The sequence below is a fragment of the Bacillus rossius genome, chromosome 2 (genome assembly GCF_032445375.1).
Source record: "Bacillus rossius redtenbacheri isolate Brsri chromosome 2, Brsri_v3, whole genome shotgun sequence".
NCBI classification, from domain to species: Eukaryota; Metazoa; Arthropoda; class Insecta; order Phasmatodea; family Bacillidae; genus Bacillus; species Bacillus rossius.
The window spans coordinates 123,925,182-123,945,213 of NC_086331.1; the positions used below are offsets into that span (position 1 = coordinate 123,925,182).

Genomic DNA, 20,032 nt, shown 5'->3' on the forward strand with positions numbered 1-20,032 from the left:
TGTCATCAGGGGAGACATCAAGAACGCTGATCAAGATCCAGATGGTTTTATACTGTCATGCAATACAGACATAAATCCAAGACATCAACTAACACGGAGGTAAAACGTGTACAGGAGTGGAAAAAAAACACCCATGCAAATGGACATCAGGTACATTATTATCTTAAAAACTGTAGTGAAGCCCGCACCGAAAAAAAACAAAAGTATTGTTTGTCACACGTCTAGATCCTGTAGTTACAGGAACATGAAATTTTGGATTTATCTCCAAGGAACTATAATTTAACAAACGTCAAAGTAACAAAACTACGGACCAAATACAACTCGTACATTTACTTCCACGTCTCGGTTCAAGAAGAAAACTTTATCAGAATAAACAACATTGTGTTCTGGCTCAGCGGTTGTCTGACAAGCCCATTTTACGGCAAGTTACACCCGGATTAAATTGCAGGTAATGAACTTATCTCAAACAACTCAGAATCGAATGCTTCTAACGCTCGCTCAACAAATGAGCTCCTTAAGGCAAGCAGCGCTGTTACTCCACCCCTGACTCATCCAGGCTCTTCCCATCAATATCTTCTGTGGTGCCCGAAGGAGCATCGTAATTACTCTTCAGTACATTTCATCTCGGGAGAGTGGTCCAACGAGTGTTCAATTGCTTATTAAAATGAGAGGCTAGTGCACCAAGTCAAAAAAAATTATTTGTAAATCTTATAAACTCAGATTATGACATGTTATTCCTTACAGAAATATGGTTTAGTTATAAAAATGTTTATTCTTGTTGAACAACTTAATACCTGTTTATGTGAAAAAATCAATCTTTTTTATACGTTCTCCTAAAAAAATGAAAGCCTCAAAATATCCTTACTGGTTTTCTTATTAATTAAAGCAAACACTGAAAATGAAAAATATTTCCACAGCAGTCTATATTATACTCAATTTTCCTACTTTTGGAAAGAAAAAAAAAGTAAAAGGTATAATCAAACGTGATAAAATTCAATGGACTTGGCTTGAACGATAAACAACAATATTAAAAATAACCCAAAAAATTTTGGCGTTATGTAAAAATAATGAAAAATGGTAATTATGAAGATATGTCTTTAAGAATGAATGATGTTATTAATAATCCTACAATCTAATCACCACCCCCATGTACCCCACACCAATATTAACACTGATACAATATCAATATTTCCTGTTTCTAAAAGCCTTATTCTTTGGGGTATTAAGGCTCTCAAATCGTCTAAGTCAACCGGTCCAGATGGCATACCCAATTTCATTATAAAAGGCTGTTCCAATATACTTGTACCTCTTCAAAAAAAACATTTATTTAATTCCAGCTTAAATTCTTAAATTTTTCCATATCACTGGAAAACAGCTTAAGTAATTCCCATCCATACAAACAGTTCTAAATTAAATGTCTCAAATTACCAACCCATATTCTTAATTAATGGTTTTTCAAAAATCTTTGAAAAAGTTATTTTTAAAATTATAAATTTTCAAGTACATACACTATTCGACAATCAACATGGATTCAGAGCAGGAACGAGTACTTCCATCAACTTAATCACTTTCATTAATCCAATTTATAATGTAATAACTAATAGAGGGCAAGCTGATGCATGCTATTTTGATCTTGCCAAAGCTTTTGACTCTGTTAATCACTCCATCCTACTTGATAAATTATCTAACTTAGGTATAAGTGAGAATTTAGTTAGCTGGTTTTCTAGCTACTTAAATAACAGATCCTTCTTTGTTTAAATTAACAATATCAAATCCTCTTTGCATTAAGCCAGTTCAGGTGTTCCTCAGGGACGAACATTGTCAGCTTTACTATTTAACATTTTTAATAATGACATATCTAAGGTTTTGTCCCACACCATAGGTATTCTTTTTGCAATGATTTAAAAATTTACTACACGTGAGGACTATTTGCTACTTCAAAACAATATTAGTGATGGGATTTTCGATACTTCGATACCTTCGATACTTGACGGTATCGAAAAGTATCGAGTATCGAACCTGTAAGTTCGATACATTTTTTCGATACCGGAATGCTTGTTCATTTGTATTGAATTAAGTTTTGAGTCGCCATCGTACGAAATACAACTACAGTAGAACCTCGATGATACGTTCCCGTTTCATACATTTTCCAGTGTCATACTCCAATTAATTTTGGTCCCACCGAAAGTACTATATTTACAATGGTTTACTTTCCCGGAACATACACTTATAAAATCATTAATTTCCTGTTTCATCCGTTTTTACGAAGCGGAAAAGACCTAAAATGCACAAATTTTTTTGTTATATTTCTCCTGATAAACTACGTTTTAGTGCTTCTATTTTGAAAAACGTTCATTGTTTACCTTTGCAAACGTAAGAAAATAACTTTATCGCGCCATAGAATTGGATAGCATCAGGAAGACACTTCGCTAGTAGCATCTATGGCCAGCACCAAGCGAGACTAGTGGTGCAAACTAGCAATGATTATGAAAATGGTGCACGCGCTTTACCAAGTCACGGATCTCATATTTTGTGCATTCATTAACCTTTGAACTGAATATACCCGTTTGTTATTGTTTTCTTACGATCGGATTGTTTTGTAATTTACGTTTCTCAAGTTAAAATTTTATTGAAAATTGTTCTGTTGCATAAAGTTGTTTGTAAAATGAAACAAACAAGCAAAAATTTCTGATTTTCTTTTTACAATAGCCTAATTTTTTTTATTTCTAATTTAGGCTTGGTGACTTTTTCCCCCCTTCAAGAAAGGACTTCATAACATTTTGTAAGGCCACTGTTTCTCATTTTGTATTTCACTTCTTTTTTTTTATATTGATTTTCATACTCAAGTCTTTAAAGTTGTTTGCAGTTTGTATTTTTGTAATAAAGAGAGACTGTATATAGTTTAAAACTAATTTATGTTATTTGTAATAATTGTTACTTAATGGGAAAATATTTTTCCCTGGAGTATCGAAAGTATCGAAAGTATTGAACTGAAAAAACAATACAGAATCGAGTATCGAAAATGTGGTATCGTCCCACCTCTAAACGATATATATGAAATTAACTTACAGTGCTAACGTAAATTGGTTACCCTTAATAATATAAAAACTAAAATCATATCCTTTACAAGGAAATATAAACCTATCATTTATTAGACAATAATCAAATCTCTAAACTTACAACTATTAAATATCTGGATGTCATATTAGATTCTAAATTACAGTTTTATCATCATGTTGATTATCTAATCTCTAGCTCCCATAGATCACTTGACCTAATTAATAAATCACCTTTCATGCTACTAACATTGATTCCATCCTTTCCCTTTATTTTGCGTTAATTAGAACAAAGTTAGAATACTGCTCTGTTATCTGGAATATCATTAACACAACTGATAGTAATATAATTGAGGACATCCAAAATAAAGTTATTAAAATGTAACTCTAATACATTTTTCCCAGCCTTCTTTAACTTTACTTTGTGAATGGAGAGCTTATTTAGATGCTCTAATTGTTTATAAATGTAACAATAATAAAATCATATGTAAATATATTTTAGAGTGCCCCCGTTCAATAGCCGATTAAACAGCTCTGTTTACAATTCATAATTGTAACAATTGTCTTTATACAATAATCTCTAATTCAAACAAATTGAATCTAAATTTTTGTTGAATTTATCTTGTTTTCAAATTATTTTACGATTGTCATATACAAAAGTGTATCTCATTAATATTGCAACTACTACAGCCATTTTTATTTTTTTTATCTTATGTTTGGGTATGTACTATCTTGATTTGGGTCGCTGCAGATTTGTGGCCTCCTCACCTTCGTATAGTTTGCCATTGCTCTTGCACCTGTGCCTGCTTGCTCTTGGTGCCGTCGGAGTTGGGGAGAATGTCCACAGATTTTGCATTGACCACTATCCACACTTTCCACTTGTCACCTGTTTCTCTGCATGTATGTGTCATGTCAATATGTATGTGTCATGCCCACCGCAAAAGCCTCCGGCTGTTGGTGGGCATGTTACAAATGTAAAAATAAATAAAAATTACTTTATTTTACTACTAACCAATAAATTTGGAAGCCAACTAATTAAAATTACAATAAACAATTATTATCTAGGAATACTATTACTCTAATCCTATTCAATTTTCATTAAAAAAAATTTAAGTATCTGTCTCAACAAATTTTTATTCCTTCGCAACTGAGCAAACCAAAGTCCATTCTACTCAGACAATTTCATTAAAACTCATTCACTTCAACAAATTATTATACATTACGCACTTGCCAGTTAAAAACACGTGTAAAACACAGTGTAAAAATAAACTTTAAAAAACTTAATTCAACAGTTTCTTTGTGTAAGTACTGTGTATCTTCTCACACATGCCAACTCTATTTTACACTACTGTCCACACCAAGACTACCCCAAAAGCTTGGTGAAAGTACATTTGATTGCTGATTTTGAATTTTTACTACTATGGCCATTAAAAGTTCCAGTCCAGCATTCATGGAGTGGCCTGCTCGCAGTCCTTTAACTTCTCCACATTGTAACTGTCTTTCAGTAGTCTTATGGGTTTATGTGGGGACGACGATGTCAGTACAAAGTCCAATAACCTGCAGAGTATTCTGGTGCAGAAGAAGAGGCATCTGGAGGCATTGCAACACCAAGACAGGAGTTACTTTTGTTACGAAGATTCCGGCGACAGCTGGACATAAGACGGTGAGTGCTGAAGAAGCCCTATTCGCCTGTACTTCACATGGATTGGAGTTATGGGAGAACTACATCATTACTAAAGGGCACAGATAAAACTATGAAGGAGATTTCTATCACGATGCTGGATTATGTTTATGTTAGAAATTTCCATTACGATTTTGACCAAATTTAAAAAAAAAATCAATAACTCCACTCCCTGGCAAGTTATGGTAGGGTAGTTTTATTATGAATGTAAAAACGTGAACGGAAGGGTGAAATAAAATATGTAAATTGAAAGACAGATTTCTTTGTGCTACTGTCACTGTTCGTTAAATGTAATTCCCGAAGTAACTTGAGTTCCTTATGTGGAAACCATTATTAGAAATTTTTTGTTACAAGTCTAAACATTAAATAATTTTTATATAGGCTAATCAGTATTGCTTCGATGATGATTTAACTTGACGAGTTTTTTTGGGGCGAGGCGAACTTGAAGTCTTCCACTGGCTTGATTGTTGTTTCATTTCAGGGTCGTAACTGCAGCACCATTATTCATCACCTCTGATGAACTTGGAAAAAAAATTGGATCATTTCGGAAATCTTCTTTCAAAGCATAGCACGCTTCAACGCGACATTGTTTTTGCTCTGCAGTCAGCAGTCGCATGAATTTGGCAGCCACCCTTCTTATCCCCAAATCTTACATTAAAATTTTCTGAAAAGTCTCAAAGTCCACAACTTCTTCAATGGTCTGTCGTCAATCTGCCAGAATTATTTTGCAAATTTTTTAACATTTTCGTCGGTTCGTGCCGTGGAAGGATGCCCTGAGCGAGGTTTGACATCAATTGAGATGTCACCTTTCTTGAAACAGGAAAACCACTCAAACGCTTGAGTTTTCCCAATAGCATCATTCTTGTGGGCCGCCTTTAACATTTCATGAGATTTCGTGCCAGTATTTCCGAACAAGAAGCAAAACTTCATGGCCGCGCGCTGTACATGAGAATCAGCCATTGCAAAAACGATGAGCACACAACATAATTTTCACTAAAAAATTCACACAAGTCAATTCGAACCTTCTTTAGCGACGATGTTCGGCTTACTGACTCGGGAATGGTAACTCTATATGCCCCTAACGGTACAATGCGGCACTACCAAAATCTGCACCCCACAACATCTTTTAGGCACCCCTCACAGTGTATCTTCAGAACTGTCAAGTGTTCAATGACACAGGGAAAGAGGCACGTGGGAAGCCTAACGAACCCACAGGTAAGCATTTTTCTTAAATCTTTAACTACTTCGTTCAACTTATCCCGAATGGATAAAATAATGCTTACTAACGGCATGCGACATGTCGAGTGGGGTGTTTTCCTACGCTGTGATTTATGTCTGTGGTCAAACTAGTTTTTATTTGGTGCTGTTATTTGTAAAATCAATACCTTGAAAAGGCATGTCTTTTTTTCTCCATAGGCTCACATATATATATTGTGTATTATTTCTTTATATTGTAATTTCTACCAGCAACCCTTGAGTGCTCTGCCCTGAATGCTACACTTTCTGGGTAAAAATTACACTTCCTTTACCCTCATAAATGGGTTAAGCAGTAAAGAAGCATGCCCGATGCTTAGAGTTTGCCAGGTACTGTGGTTGGACATATTGGAGAAAATTAAAGTCTGGCAACCACAAGAGTTACCTAGAGTCTCCGCCCTGTCCATGGTGGCACCCAAGAGCATTGACCGACATTAATCATAACCACCCTGACCACCCCCAGTGATATCCATACACAGCTAGGTACAGGCAAAAAAAGTTTTAAAGAAATGTCCTTAACAATAAAAAAAAAAAAATTAATGCTTTTTTTTTTCCTAGCAATTGTAACACACAACTATAGACAGATTTGTTACGCTGACTATATTTTAGAATATGTGTCCTGTCATGTGCTAACATCTCAGTTTTTCCTTATTGTCTTGACTTACCAGAGCTGAGGAACGTAAGTTACCATAAATGCTTTCAACTGTAAAAATTTTTTGACTGCCAAGATAACAAACTGGCCACCATGATACAAACAGTATGAATAAAAAAAATAGTTTTGTAGTGTCAAAATATAAAGTTAACACAATATAAAATATAATTTATTTCCAAAACGATTACGCATTTTATGAGAGTAATTAGTCATAAAAAATATCACGGCACAGATGAACACAGTGGGCTGACAACTACAAGAGAGTTGTAACAGGAAAAGAAAAAAAAGACAAACAAAAACCTTAGACAACACAGCAAGAAAAAGGCGAACCCACCGATAATACCAAAACAGATCAATTGGACAGTACAATGACAACACAGACACGGAGATGTAAACCCAGCGATGAAACTAAACAGATATTATGGAGAAACAACGACGACATGTCCATTATCATTTTGTTTATGCCTGATGACGGGAACAGATGTCAGTTCCCGAAATGTTGCACTTGTTATCTCTTAAAAAGCCTACTGTGTTTTTTATCTGTGCCATCATCGTTGTGTAGTCCAGAATATCTGTTTAGTTTCTTCGCTGGGTTTGCCTGTGTATTGCCGTTTTGTCATTGTGTTGTCCAGATTTTCTTTTTTTTATAATCATTGGGTGTGTGTGTTTTTGCTGTGTTGTCCACGGAATAGGAAGATTTTTGCCTTTTCCTTCTGTGCTTGTTATAACTGTCGTCATCGTCAGCCCAATGTGTTTGTATGTGTCATGATATTTTTCTGACTAATTCCTCCCATGGAATCCTGTGTGTTGTCTTTACATTTAACATTTGACATCAGCTGACATTGTCTGGTTTTTCTGTGTGTTAGTGTAATTATCTTTCTGGTCCATTCTTGTGGTTTCTGTATGACATACAGTGAAAAATAGTAATGACATATGTCCATAAAAATGTTTTTAATAGTATGAGTTACACACAAATCAAAAAACATGTTAGTCTTACAGTAATATTTTCTAATAACATGGTCATTAGTGACTATGCCAATTAAAGACAAGAAATTTATGTTGTCAGGTAATGAGGACAAATTTCTTACTCATACCCGAAAGATAATCGGCTCAGCCTTCCTCAACCAGCTGTATGTGGTTTTCAAGTCCACTTTCAAGCCAATTCAGTACAAATTCCTTAGCAAAAGATTCTCACTTGCCACACATTATAATATTAACTTCTTGATTCTTCCATGTATCTACACAAGCTGAAATATTACTGGCAAATCTAAAATGCCTTTCAAAACATTTAATTGGGTTTACATATTATAATCAAGCCACTTTAGAGACTAACATACTGCATTATTAAATAAACACAGTTATATAAACCGGAATAACAACATTATAATGTGTAAAAAAAAACACGAAACTTTTGCTTATCAACTTGACATTTAGATGTAGGCACAAGTGTAGGTAGAAGTGCACGAACAGAAGTTTAGGTTCAAATTATATACAACATTAAATATTCAAACACAGCAGTGGCAGTAACTTCACATTTGTAGTCTGATGGCACAGTATATATTAAGACAAAAACATTATATCTAAGTATTTTGCAATGATTCTGCTCATGGTTAAATAGTGTCATGACATGCTTTTCGGCTAACCCCAAGATTCATCTTCAGGGTTGATAAATTTGAAAAGTTTTGCGAAGAGCTGGATTGAAATATATTTTGTAACTCCACAGCAACTTCGGGAAAAAACTAGATGTTTTCCAGAATTGGGTTTCTATTTCCAATAATCTCCTTGTGGCAATGAGTGTCTGCCAACTCACCGAGATGTTCCATCAGAATTTGGAGATGAAGTCACACCACTCGACTGCGTGGATTCGCTGAACCTATGAAATAACGTCAAAAATCAAACATGGTATTCTTCACATGCTACATTCGAAATTTTCAAGGATAAATTTAAAACGGACTCTTTTGTAATCTTGTGCTTGGCATTTATAAATGTTTATTTGACGAATGTAGCTTTTTATGATGACGAATGTTGTAATTAAAATGAGACAAAAGATTTTTCTCCCGAAGTTGGATGTAAATGCATGCGTTTACAACATAATAAAACCATTTAAATAAACAGGTCATAAGTTTATAACATTTAATTAATACATACATTTATATATATATATATATATATATATATATATATATCAGCATACTCTCATTTTATGGCATGCAGTTAATAATACAATCTCTGGTATGTGTTATTTCGTGAAGTTAAAATATATGACAAAATTTTGTTAACTACCAATATATGGTCTATAAAATTTAGTGAACAAAATTTATGAACATTATTTTAGATTATTACATAGTAAAACTCTAAAATGTAATTTTCCAAATATAATTAAAACAAATTTATTTCCATATAAAACAAAATTCTTTCGATCCTAAAGCATATATCCTGTGGGCTAAAGCATTATTTGCAAATTAAACTTAACTCTAAATGATGAATTTTTATTTTAAAAAAACCATAAATTTATCTTTAAAAAAGTGTAAAATTTAAGGTTAAAAATTAAATTTTAAGTTTTACAGGAAAATATTTTTCTTGTATAACTGTGGTTTTCTATTCAAGTACATTATAACAATATCTTTGGTTTAAAACATTAAAATAAAAACATAAATGATTCAGTTACTTTGTACCCTCGAAAGAATGTGTTTCGGTCTTCGAAAAAAAACTGGTTCATTAGAGTATGAAAGTACAAAAGAACTTAAGACAGAAACATGCAAACTGGATGATTTAATTAGTCTGGTGAAATCTTTATACATGAAAATTGATGATGTTAAATTTGAAAATTTTGTCTTAAAGACTCTGCTATTGGACTCTTGATCTGAAATTTCTGAGCTAAAACAGGAAATCATGCAACAGGAACTACTGAGAATAACAGCTCTAAGAAATCAGTTATTCAAGCAATTAAACATGCTTCGGGTACATCAAGATCCGAATGTGCGTCAACATCAGGCAACAGTGGTTCGCGGGAATATGTAGCAACACCTGGTGACAGTAATTCGCAGGAATATGTAGCAACATCTCGTGAAAATGGTTCACCCGCTGACCTAATTACAACTCAGCGGTGTTCACGCTATGTCGACAATCCTCAAAGAAATTACAGCGTAGACAATCAAGGCTTTATTACTGTTCAACACAAATGCAAACCCAAATCCACCAGCAATCAAGAGACAAGGATGGTTTTCTAATAGAGACAATCATGTATAGAAGTAATCTATCTTCCAAAGATTTTCAAGTCATCTGCAAATAAAAAGCCAGTAGAATGATTTAGTACTTGAGTAATATCATTAATAAATAAACTGAAAAGCAGAGGTGATAGCAAACCTTGCAGAATCCCAGAATTGGTGTATTGAATAGAAGAGTTAGTATTGTTTATGGGTACAAAAAACATCTATTTGTTAGGTAACTGGTGAACTAATTTATGCATTTATCACATATGCCTACATTTGACAGCTTTTCCAATAATATTGAGTGATTTACAGTGTCAAAAGCTTTAGCTAAATCGAAATAACAAGTGTTTGGATTGAGAAAGGTAAGTAGATTCGTTGTAGTGGTCATTCCAACTCTGAATCCATGCTGACTATCAGATAACTTTTTTTTTTAGGTGGACATTTGTTTAAATATTATTTTTAAAATATTTTTGCGAAACCACTAAGTAACAATATATGTCTATAGTTTTTGACGTTTGATTTGCTGCCATTTTTGTGGATAAGGATGACTTCAGCTATTTTCCATTTTGTTGGGGAAACTTGAGATTTAATACTATAATCAAATATAAGTTGCAACAGGGGCACCAGTAATGGAGAGCAGCCTTTCAAAATTATATTTGGTATTCCATGTGGTCCAGTTGACATGCTGAGTTATAGGGATTCAATGCCCCAAAGTACCAAATTCTAGGAGATGGTGAAATATAGATTAAATCAGAGCTGGTATTTGATATCTAAGATTGGTGGAGGTTGTTTGATGGACACAAACAATTGCAAAATATTGAGCAAAAGAATTATATATAACATTAGCATTAACAGGTCATAAAGAATTGCTTGTCCAAGTATTTCTTATTATAAATTCATAAGAGAGTTACATGTTAAAACCTTGCTAATAGAGAGAACAGATGCTCTATAAATGACTTGTATTAGCCATTCGTGCTTCTGCATTTACTTAAAGGTAATTTGTGTTGCATAATAGTCTGTTCCTGTTGCTATATTTTGCATAGGATGTCATTGTTATGTTAGACGAGTTTTCTAAAATAATTCTTCGTGAAATGAGAGGTGAATAAAAATGCAGAGCAGTAGGCTGGAATCAGGGCCGTACACACATCTCGCACGTAAGCTGCATGGATTAGGTCAGAGTAGTGAGTGAGGCACGTTGCACGTTGCATTAACATCACAAGGTCATGACATTGACTAGATATAAGATTGTACCTGCACATAAGGACACGCCTGTTACTTCCTTACTACGAGATTTATAGATGAAAATATGCTAAGCAAAATTAATATGTTAATAATCAAAGCTATTTTTATAGAATTAACAGATTGCATCATAGTTAAGAGTTTAATTTAAAAGGTAGGACCAAAACATATGGAGCATTGTACATAACCATACTAAATCAGTGATTTAAATACTGATGGCTGAAACTACGCTAGTAACTAGCTGTATAAATCATGTAATAAGCATTAGTATCAATAAGAAGTGTGGAAAAAAATGGACAATAAACAATAATAATTCTAAATTTAAAAAGGTACATTTTAAGGTCAATCTGAACGGAAATTATAGTAGGTTATACACAGTGTCGCTGTCATTTTCTATGCCTGACCAGGTATACAAATAAAACCTTTTTCTGAGTATATTTGTAAAATTAGATGGTTTAAGCTCTATTGGTCATAAGGCAAGGATGTAGAACCAATGATGGCTAACATCCAGCCTTTGTCATACCATCATAAATAGCCAACGTAAATAGGAAGGCAACTCACTAGGAAAAAGAAAACTTTGTAGAGGTGAATTTACGAAGAATATGTGATGACAAAAATGACAAATTTAGGATAAAAAATTAATCCAGTAAAATAGAGAATGCATTAACTCCTCTTGGTGCACATAGAGTATATTTAGATTCTCCGTTTGTTGAAAATTGTTTTAACGCTAAAATTAACTATACTTATCTCCTGGAAACCACTGGGTTAAAAATACCACATTTTAATTCTCGCTTATACCAAACATATTGTACTCTACATAACTTTAATGACATCATATACCGATTAATTAGAAATCACAATAATAATCAATTGTCTAAACTTAAAAATTTATCCTCTTAACGTGCCCTCTAGTCACATGTTATATTTTGTATTATCCATTTTTCTGTATATTTTTTTGTATATAAATGTATTCACTGAGGTTATATAATTATGTAATTAATATTTTGCTAAGTAATGTCTCATGTTATCTTGTCCTTTAGGTATTTATGTCTTTTCTGTTTTCATGTTTTGTGAATATCCTGTGCTGTCTCTATTTATTGTGATAGTGCTTGTTTTTACTTGTTTTGTGTCGTGCCCACCTCTAAAGTCTCAAGACTGTCGGTGGGCATGTAACAAATTTAAATAAATAAAATAAATAAATATACTACACTATATGATTAGATAAGTTGTTCAGCCCGGGAATATTATCCCATCAGTTGGGAATGAAATCCCGAACTAATTCAGTGATCACATATAATCTAGTACAAAACTTATGTACCGACGAAGTCTACAGAAGACAAGGCAAAAACAATTTACCTGTCAGTGTGGGAACAACGTGTAGTTTAATTTGCTCAGAAGGGCCCCAGTGGAGCCCCGAGTTTTTATGGCCAAGAGTTTGGGGGTTACTAACTATTAAAAAAATACAAAATGGCCTCAGGTAGGGACTAATTTAGAAGGCTGAGGTGAACAAATTTAAGGTATGTCATGGAAAAGAGAGGGAGAAAACACATGCTACTGTCATAGTGCAAAAACTTAAACTTAAGTCCGGGGCGTGTGTGGCGGAATGGCAGGCAGCATTGGACGTTTTCCACGTTGGCGAATTCTAGGCGTGCCGACTGTGTTGGGAAAAGACACAGTGTGTGTGGGAATGGCGTGGCAGAGCATGTTATCTCAGGGTGGATACATAAGATCTCAAATAAGATTCCTTGACTTTTCCAGGTTTTTCCTGACCCTGATTTTGCAGTGTTAGGCTACTTCACTTTTAAAAATTAATCAGCATTCTTTTTCGAACTGAGAGTATTAAACAGACAAATAAGTAAACAGTGTTAGAACTTAATTCAATAACTGAACTTATTCACAGTAGAACAGTATAAATGTGATAAAATGTGTATCTAGTTGTTTATCCATGTAAAAAATTCTTTGAGAATAAAAACATGAGATTATGTATGTACTCAACCCAATTTAATTGTAGCAGACAATTAAGTTACCCGAATAAGCCACAATCATTCTAAAGGAGAGCAACTTTTCTGTGAAAATGCTTTTTTTTTCTGACATGTTTTCCAATCATTATCTAAGATGGTGTTGTGATACTTCAAGCAGTGAAGAGTAGTTAAGTTAGGTTAGGTATAAGACACTTAAAAAATGTGTAAAATTGTGGGAATGTTTGATTAGGTTGACTTAACTACATTTAATAATTATAATTCCTAACCAATTTAGAAAACAAGATTTCAAGATTTTTAATGTAGCTAACCTAACTATTCTTACAATATCACAGATTTCTAGTAAGTAACTTAACCTCACCACTCATTACAATGGTAAATAACGGGTAAACTACTCAAAGTTATACAACACCCTCTTAGAGAATGATTGTAAAACATGTAAGGACGTAAAAAAAATATTTGGAATTTTTAATTAATATTTTGAGAAAAATAGCTCACCACGCTCAAATATGCCTGCCTCGCTCCAAACTATTAAAAACAGACCTTGGAACCATATTCAACTGTCTATTAATTTTTTATTCCGGACTTGCATAATTATAGCAAATTACTAATTGCCTTAATGGTTTTCTGTAAAAATTATAGCATTTGTTGATGCCTACAAATTATTTTTTTCACTACTGTATTCTTGCCACAAAAATACGTAAGTTTAAATACTTCCATTAAAATTCTTAATGTAAATTGTAAATACACATCCCTACAGATATCAAACAGTAAATAATTAATTTATGAATTAACTGTGAATGATAACATCTTTACCGTGATGTGAGGAAAAAATGGTCATGAATGTAAAATGACTACAGACCGCAGCTGTTTCTGTTTACTGCAGTGAAGCGACATTAATTTTAACATTCAACCAGGAATAACCAAAATCAATGGTAAGTTATAAACAAAATATATCGGAAACTGCTGAAAAAACACACGCAAAAAATTCTCTCCCTTAAAATAAAATAAACATTTTTGCATTACCATTATTACTCAATATCAAATCTTATTTTTCCCCTCCAGTCACGTATATGACTCTCTTCCTGTAGGTTGATTCCCATTTCCTCTTCAATTTGAATCATTTTGGGTTTTTTAGCCACTCTAAATAATTGAAACCGTAGACTTTCAGTAATCATTGCAACGTCTCTCTCACGAAAACACTCATTTTCAAACCACAAGCAATATGTCCGTCATGCATTAAGGGGCTGATTTAGTCGGGGTGTATGTTTGTTAGTGAGGCAGGATGATAAGCATGATTCTCGCTGGTGCTTCTAGCGCGGTATCGCCTCTAAGTGCACGGCTGTGAACTGGCGCGGTCTTCTTGTCGCCCATAGAACAACCGTGAAATTTGAGCGGTGACCCTAACATTATATAGCAGAGAAATAAAGGTAAAGGTGTAATGCAAGACCCTTAAGTGCTTTAAAGAATCTGTAACTGTGGTTTTAGGCCTAAAAATTACTCTGAAAACATGCCTTTTACCATTTTAACTCTTCTAAAAATAAATCAAAAGTACTTTTCGGCCCTCAACGAATTCTTAAATGCTTTTAGTAAACAGTCCCACTCAGATATATTCAGTATTTTTCAAATTGCATTGTTTTTCCTGAAGCTCTGAGCGCTGTATGTGCGCTCGGGCAGATGGCACCCTTAAGAAACAGCAGGTTAACCAACCTTGTACTATGCAGCATTGTCAAGTTTTGAATAATCTGTGCATCGTGCTTTTTCAACACACATATTACAAAAAATTGTGCATGGATTATTTAGGTGAATAAGGTAATATGCATAGCCTACACAATTTTGAAAATGTTACAGCTAAACCCACTTCTTTTTAAATGAATGGCCATTGAAGAAACCATAACAATACAGAAACAAGCTTTTCTTAACTATTTTCCTAATCAATCAATTAATACCCTGACTTGTTTTAAATTCCCTGACTTTTTCTGGTTTTCCCGGTCTGTGGCCACTGCAGTGCACGGCATGATAGTGTGACTGCTATTGGAGGCTGTGGCTGACGTGTGTACGAGACAAGAAGTTGCAAGGGTTTTAGCCCATGGAGGCTGGCGTGTTGATAGGCTGCCCAGAGGAAATCATTTAGACCAGATGGCCTGGAGAAAATCAAATTATAGTTCCACAAAAATTAAAATTCCTTTTAAATATAACCCACATAAAATGGTAACCCACTAACATTTATAAAAATTAATGGTGGCATAAATATTAAACTAGTAAAGGCACAAAGTTAGGAAGAAGGTCATTATTATTTCAAATAACTTTACCAAAATTTAAGTAAACAATACATAAAAACGCATAATGAAATATGTATAACTGCCAAAACTTGAGGCCTCGGATCAAACTAATTAATCAATCATTCCAAGCTTAAACTTGTTTAACATCTGATTTTCAGCCACTAATCCTTAAATCTCCCATAAAACCAAAAACATGGGTTGTTTCAGTTCCCCAACCGATGATGATGATGATGATGATAACAACAACAAAAACAACAACAATAACAGGAGTGTCCAAATAACAAAAATTAAATAGGCAGAAAATCCACAATGTTAAAAAACACATACATTTTAAATTTATTTAATATTTTAGCCAACTCTTACCTGTAGTTAGCCATCTAATGGACATAATATCAAAGCCTTCATTCTTCTAAGTGTTCCACTGATAGCATACGATGTGCTGTACAATAACTACTGTTTAACATTGTAGTACAAAGTTCCGTACAAATATTACAGTTCAAAATAACGACATTACAAAATTCATATTTCAACAGGCAAAATGCAGAGTAATTACTCAACTTTGTAGTTATGGCACACATATAAGAAATAACACATAATGTTATAAAATACTTAGTAATATTGCAAGTAGAGATGGTAATAATTTGAAGTATAAAATCATGTGGACGAGCAATGTTTTTAAAACACTTCTAAGAATAAATGAAAGCACTTGAAAACAGCTGTGTATATTATTTTAAGCTACAGTTATCAATTGTTTTACTTTTTTTGAACATGTTACCACTTTGAAGTTTAATACAAGTTTATATCATTAGCAAAATAAACTTGTGAGTCCACATGGTATCATTATGTTAAAGAATGCCTAGCTTATCATCTAAATGGTGCAAATTTTTATACAATTTAAATTAATAAGCCAACATTTGCTTTATAAAAATTGTTAAACATAGTAAACCAAATGAAACTCATATTCACATTACAAAAAATTTACATTGTTGACATTTATGGAACGAAATACTGCTCATTTTCTCCAGAATTTGTTTTCAAAATATGATAATATAAAATAAATAATTTTCTCTCTGGAATATAAAATCTTAATTTCCAGTTGTACCATACAAACTAAAAAAGTTCATAAGCAGACTTTGTTGTAACACAATCTTCGCAGAGAACAAGCACGAAGACACTCAGCATTATCTGTGGGTATTCCTGCTCCACATTTTCCTATAAATCGTTTAATATCGGAGCACTAATCATAAGTAGCATATTTTTCAACATACCACATCTCCCCCATTCTCATCCCCCCCCCCCCCCAAAAAAAAAAAACAAATTTTAAACTCTTCATGTATAGAGGCATCAACTGATGCTACTTATTTTTTTGGGTGTAAATTAAATATTTATTAGAAAATTTGTAATTAATGACAAAAGATATTTTCAAAAGCTCTTAAGAAACTGCTTATTTCTGTTTAAGATCTTTATTTTCATAAATAATAAAAAATTACAAAAATATTATTAAAAAATGGTTAAACAATAAAATTAATTTATTAATGAGAAGGTTAATTATTATAAAACCAAGCTAATTATTACTTCAAAATCATAAAAGTAATAAATATTAATAATTACCTATTGCTATGAGAGCATTACAGAAACTCTAAAGCTAATTGGTAGTGCATCTTATCACTGACACTCAAAAGAATTTGTATTTAAATAAAATTTTTGGAAGCATGTTTAAAAATTATTTTATCTTTCATTAATGTTAAAATAGATTTTTGGAACTTAATGTAATTTCATAATTTTTTTGATTCTACTATGGTTGTGATGTTTTAATAGGTGGAGATTGCTTTTGTTACACTTGCCCTCCCATAAAGACTTTTTGAAGTTATACTTCTTTAGGCACGTTATGAAAAAATGATGAGTGAATTTTTAAGATGTGTGCGCATCACTGTAACACAAAATTAACAGGTTGAAGCTGCCCGCTAAACCACTCATTAAGTCTCGAAAAAAGCTACCAACAAAATAGAAATAGAACCTCTATTAGTCGCGCATGTTGGCACGCTCGTCGCCTCTGATCACTGTTTTAATATTTATAATATATATCCACATGTTTCTAGTTTCTACATTCACAATACGTGTTTTAGTTTCATACAAGTGCGAATTATATATGTGCTAATAAATTATATTCGGTAGTGATTTAAATTGAATATTTTGATTAATATTATTTACTATTCGTAAATATTAGTTAAAAAAATTGTACTTATATACTTTTTCAAGTGCTCCAATATAATTGAGGTTAACTATCGGTATGTATTATTTATTGATATAAATTAAAATATTATTTAATATAATAAATACAAAATATCATTAAATTTTTAATGTTAAATATTTATTATTGGTTATTTAATATTTACAAAATAAAGAAATAAATGTAATAAAACTTTTAATAAAAAAAATTGCGATAAAAATTAAAATTGAACATTAATTAAAATATTAACTTTTAATATGTATTATTAAATTGAATAAATAATAAATATTTATAAAAATAAATAAACAAATATAATGAAAACTTTTTTGATAAAAATGAAAAATTAAGAAAATAATAAATATTTAAAAAATGAATGAACTTAAATTAAATTTTTGAATTTATTTTAAATTTATTTATTTTCTTTTAAAATATTAAATTATCAATAATAAATATTTAAAATTAAGAATCTTATGATATTTTGTAGAAATTATGTTACATATTTATTATTCTCTAAATTTTATTTATTCAATTTTTCTAATTTAAACTGAACTTTATTGACTGTGTTGACTATCTTTTTCCAGCCCTTTTATTATTTTATTGTAATTAATTATTTGCATGCAATAAAAAACTATTTTTAAAGATGCCAAAGAACTATAACTTCTAACGTGCGTACATAAGTACACGCACCCATTTTTTATTAACAGTTTATTTAGGGCTGGAATTTAACATCTTTCTGCTTGGCGTGCTGGCAATGTGTTAATATATAATTAAGAACGTAATCAATGTTTAATAGGTTGCTTTCCAAGACTTCAGAAGAACTGGGGTGGATCACAAAAGAAAAACATAAAAGGTGAAATTATCAATTATAACCTAATAAAACTGTGAACTTTGATCATTATTAATTTGCTTTCGGGTCTGCATTTTGTTTAAGAAATTTAGGAGAAGCTAATAACTAAGATATGAAAACTGTTTCTAAAGTTTGTCTTCAACAATAACTAAGATTAAAACTGCAGGACAAATGTTTAAAATGTTAAGTTTAAAACACATGATAAACTTTTGTTTGTAAGAGAAAATAAAATTAATCATACAATAATTCGGTTTATGGACGATAATTTTACGTGATAACTTCATCAGGAAACATTGATGAAAAATTGCATACTTTTTAATTTTCAAATATTATTTAGAGTTTTTGCAAATTTAATTTAAATAATTTGTTTAAATATAATCACGAACAATTAGTTAAAAATCCCGCCTTAACCTGTTTGATATTATAGATTTTATCGCACACTCAGCTCAGGCAGAATGTGACAATTTTTCGTGCGTGCAGCCGGCGTTCATTGATTTATAAGACGTTATCACGTCAAAAGATATAAAATACAAACGTATTTTCCAAATTGGATTTCAAGCTGGCCAGTCAACATAATATGTTAAATTTAATTTACTTTTTTTACATAACATAAATATGTGACCAATATACAACCGTATGTAGAAGCTTAATTTTGAATTCTTTTTAACACCTTTGAATAGTAACAGATGAATTATACAATATGTTCTTTACAGTGATCTCAAAAAGATAAATTTGTTCCTTCACTGATAATTCAAAACGAAATAAAGGTAAATTTATTGGAATAACAGAAGTTACGTTTGTTTCTATGACACACAACTTATATGCCCCATGCTGGCAGCAGGGTGTGAGGGACTCAACAACTCTGCTAGACCAGCGTTGTAAGGAAAGAGCAGGAAACCGTAGTCTGGAGGAATTTATGCAGGTCAAGGAGCATGGAAGTGAGTTCAGGCCTGAGGGTGAACTTGAACCTACTAAGAAAAAAAAAATTGAGAGCTGAGGTAAGAAAGTGCTAAGTCAAACCAACATGATTGTGTCAAAACAAAAACAAAATTTATAGGGAAAATTAAGGTCAGTGGTTCTCACTTACCAGTATGGTGGAAAGGAGTCCTGGTTTGCTACGACAAGTTGGTCAGATGACCAAAGTCAAGAGGGATGTAGACGACGACAAAAAAAAAAAAAACACTACCGCACTACATGGCCAACCAAAACATTAAGAGAGAGAAGTAACAAAATTGAGAAGATACTTCCCAGATTACGGGACTAGACACAGTAGTAAAAGTTAGGTCACAGTTCTCTAGACGTAAACATCAAGTGGTTGGTCCGCCTAGGACTATAGTTACAACACCACTGCTCAGGAGGGGTGGAGGACAAACACTATTAAAGGCCCCTCTCAGAGGGAGGAGAAAGTTTCAAGTAAAACGTAGTTTACAATAAGGCCAGAAGATGGCATGCATAGCATTAAATTTAGGCATGGGGGGCCTGAAATTAGTTCCAAAAGAGGCCGGGAGATGGCATAGAGAGCGTGAAAGCAGACATAGGGTAAGGCAAAATAGTTTAAACTTTGGCCGACAGATGGTCCTATGGCGTACTGTGCTACAAG

General features: G+C 32.6%; 1 protein-coding gene across 4 annotated transcripts in view; it reads right to left on the reverse strand.

Moving 5' to 3' along the window:
* The window catches only part of LOC134529751 (calcium/calmodulin-dependent protein kinase type 1), a 111,299-nt gene that overhangs the window by 75,114 nt on the left and 16,153 nt on the right, over positions 1-20,032 (reverse strand). For 2 of the 4 annotated variants that reach the window (XM_063364147.1, XM_063364146.1), the window contains exon 3: positions 8,454-8,516. The exons of the other annotated variants lie outside the window; for them this stretch is intronic. In XM_063364147.1, the coding sequence (XP_063220217.1) occupies positions 8,454-8,516 (63 nt within the window). The remainder of the gene's footprint in view (positions 1-8,453; positions 8,517-20,032) is intronic. 4 annotated transcript variants of the gene reach the window in all.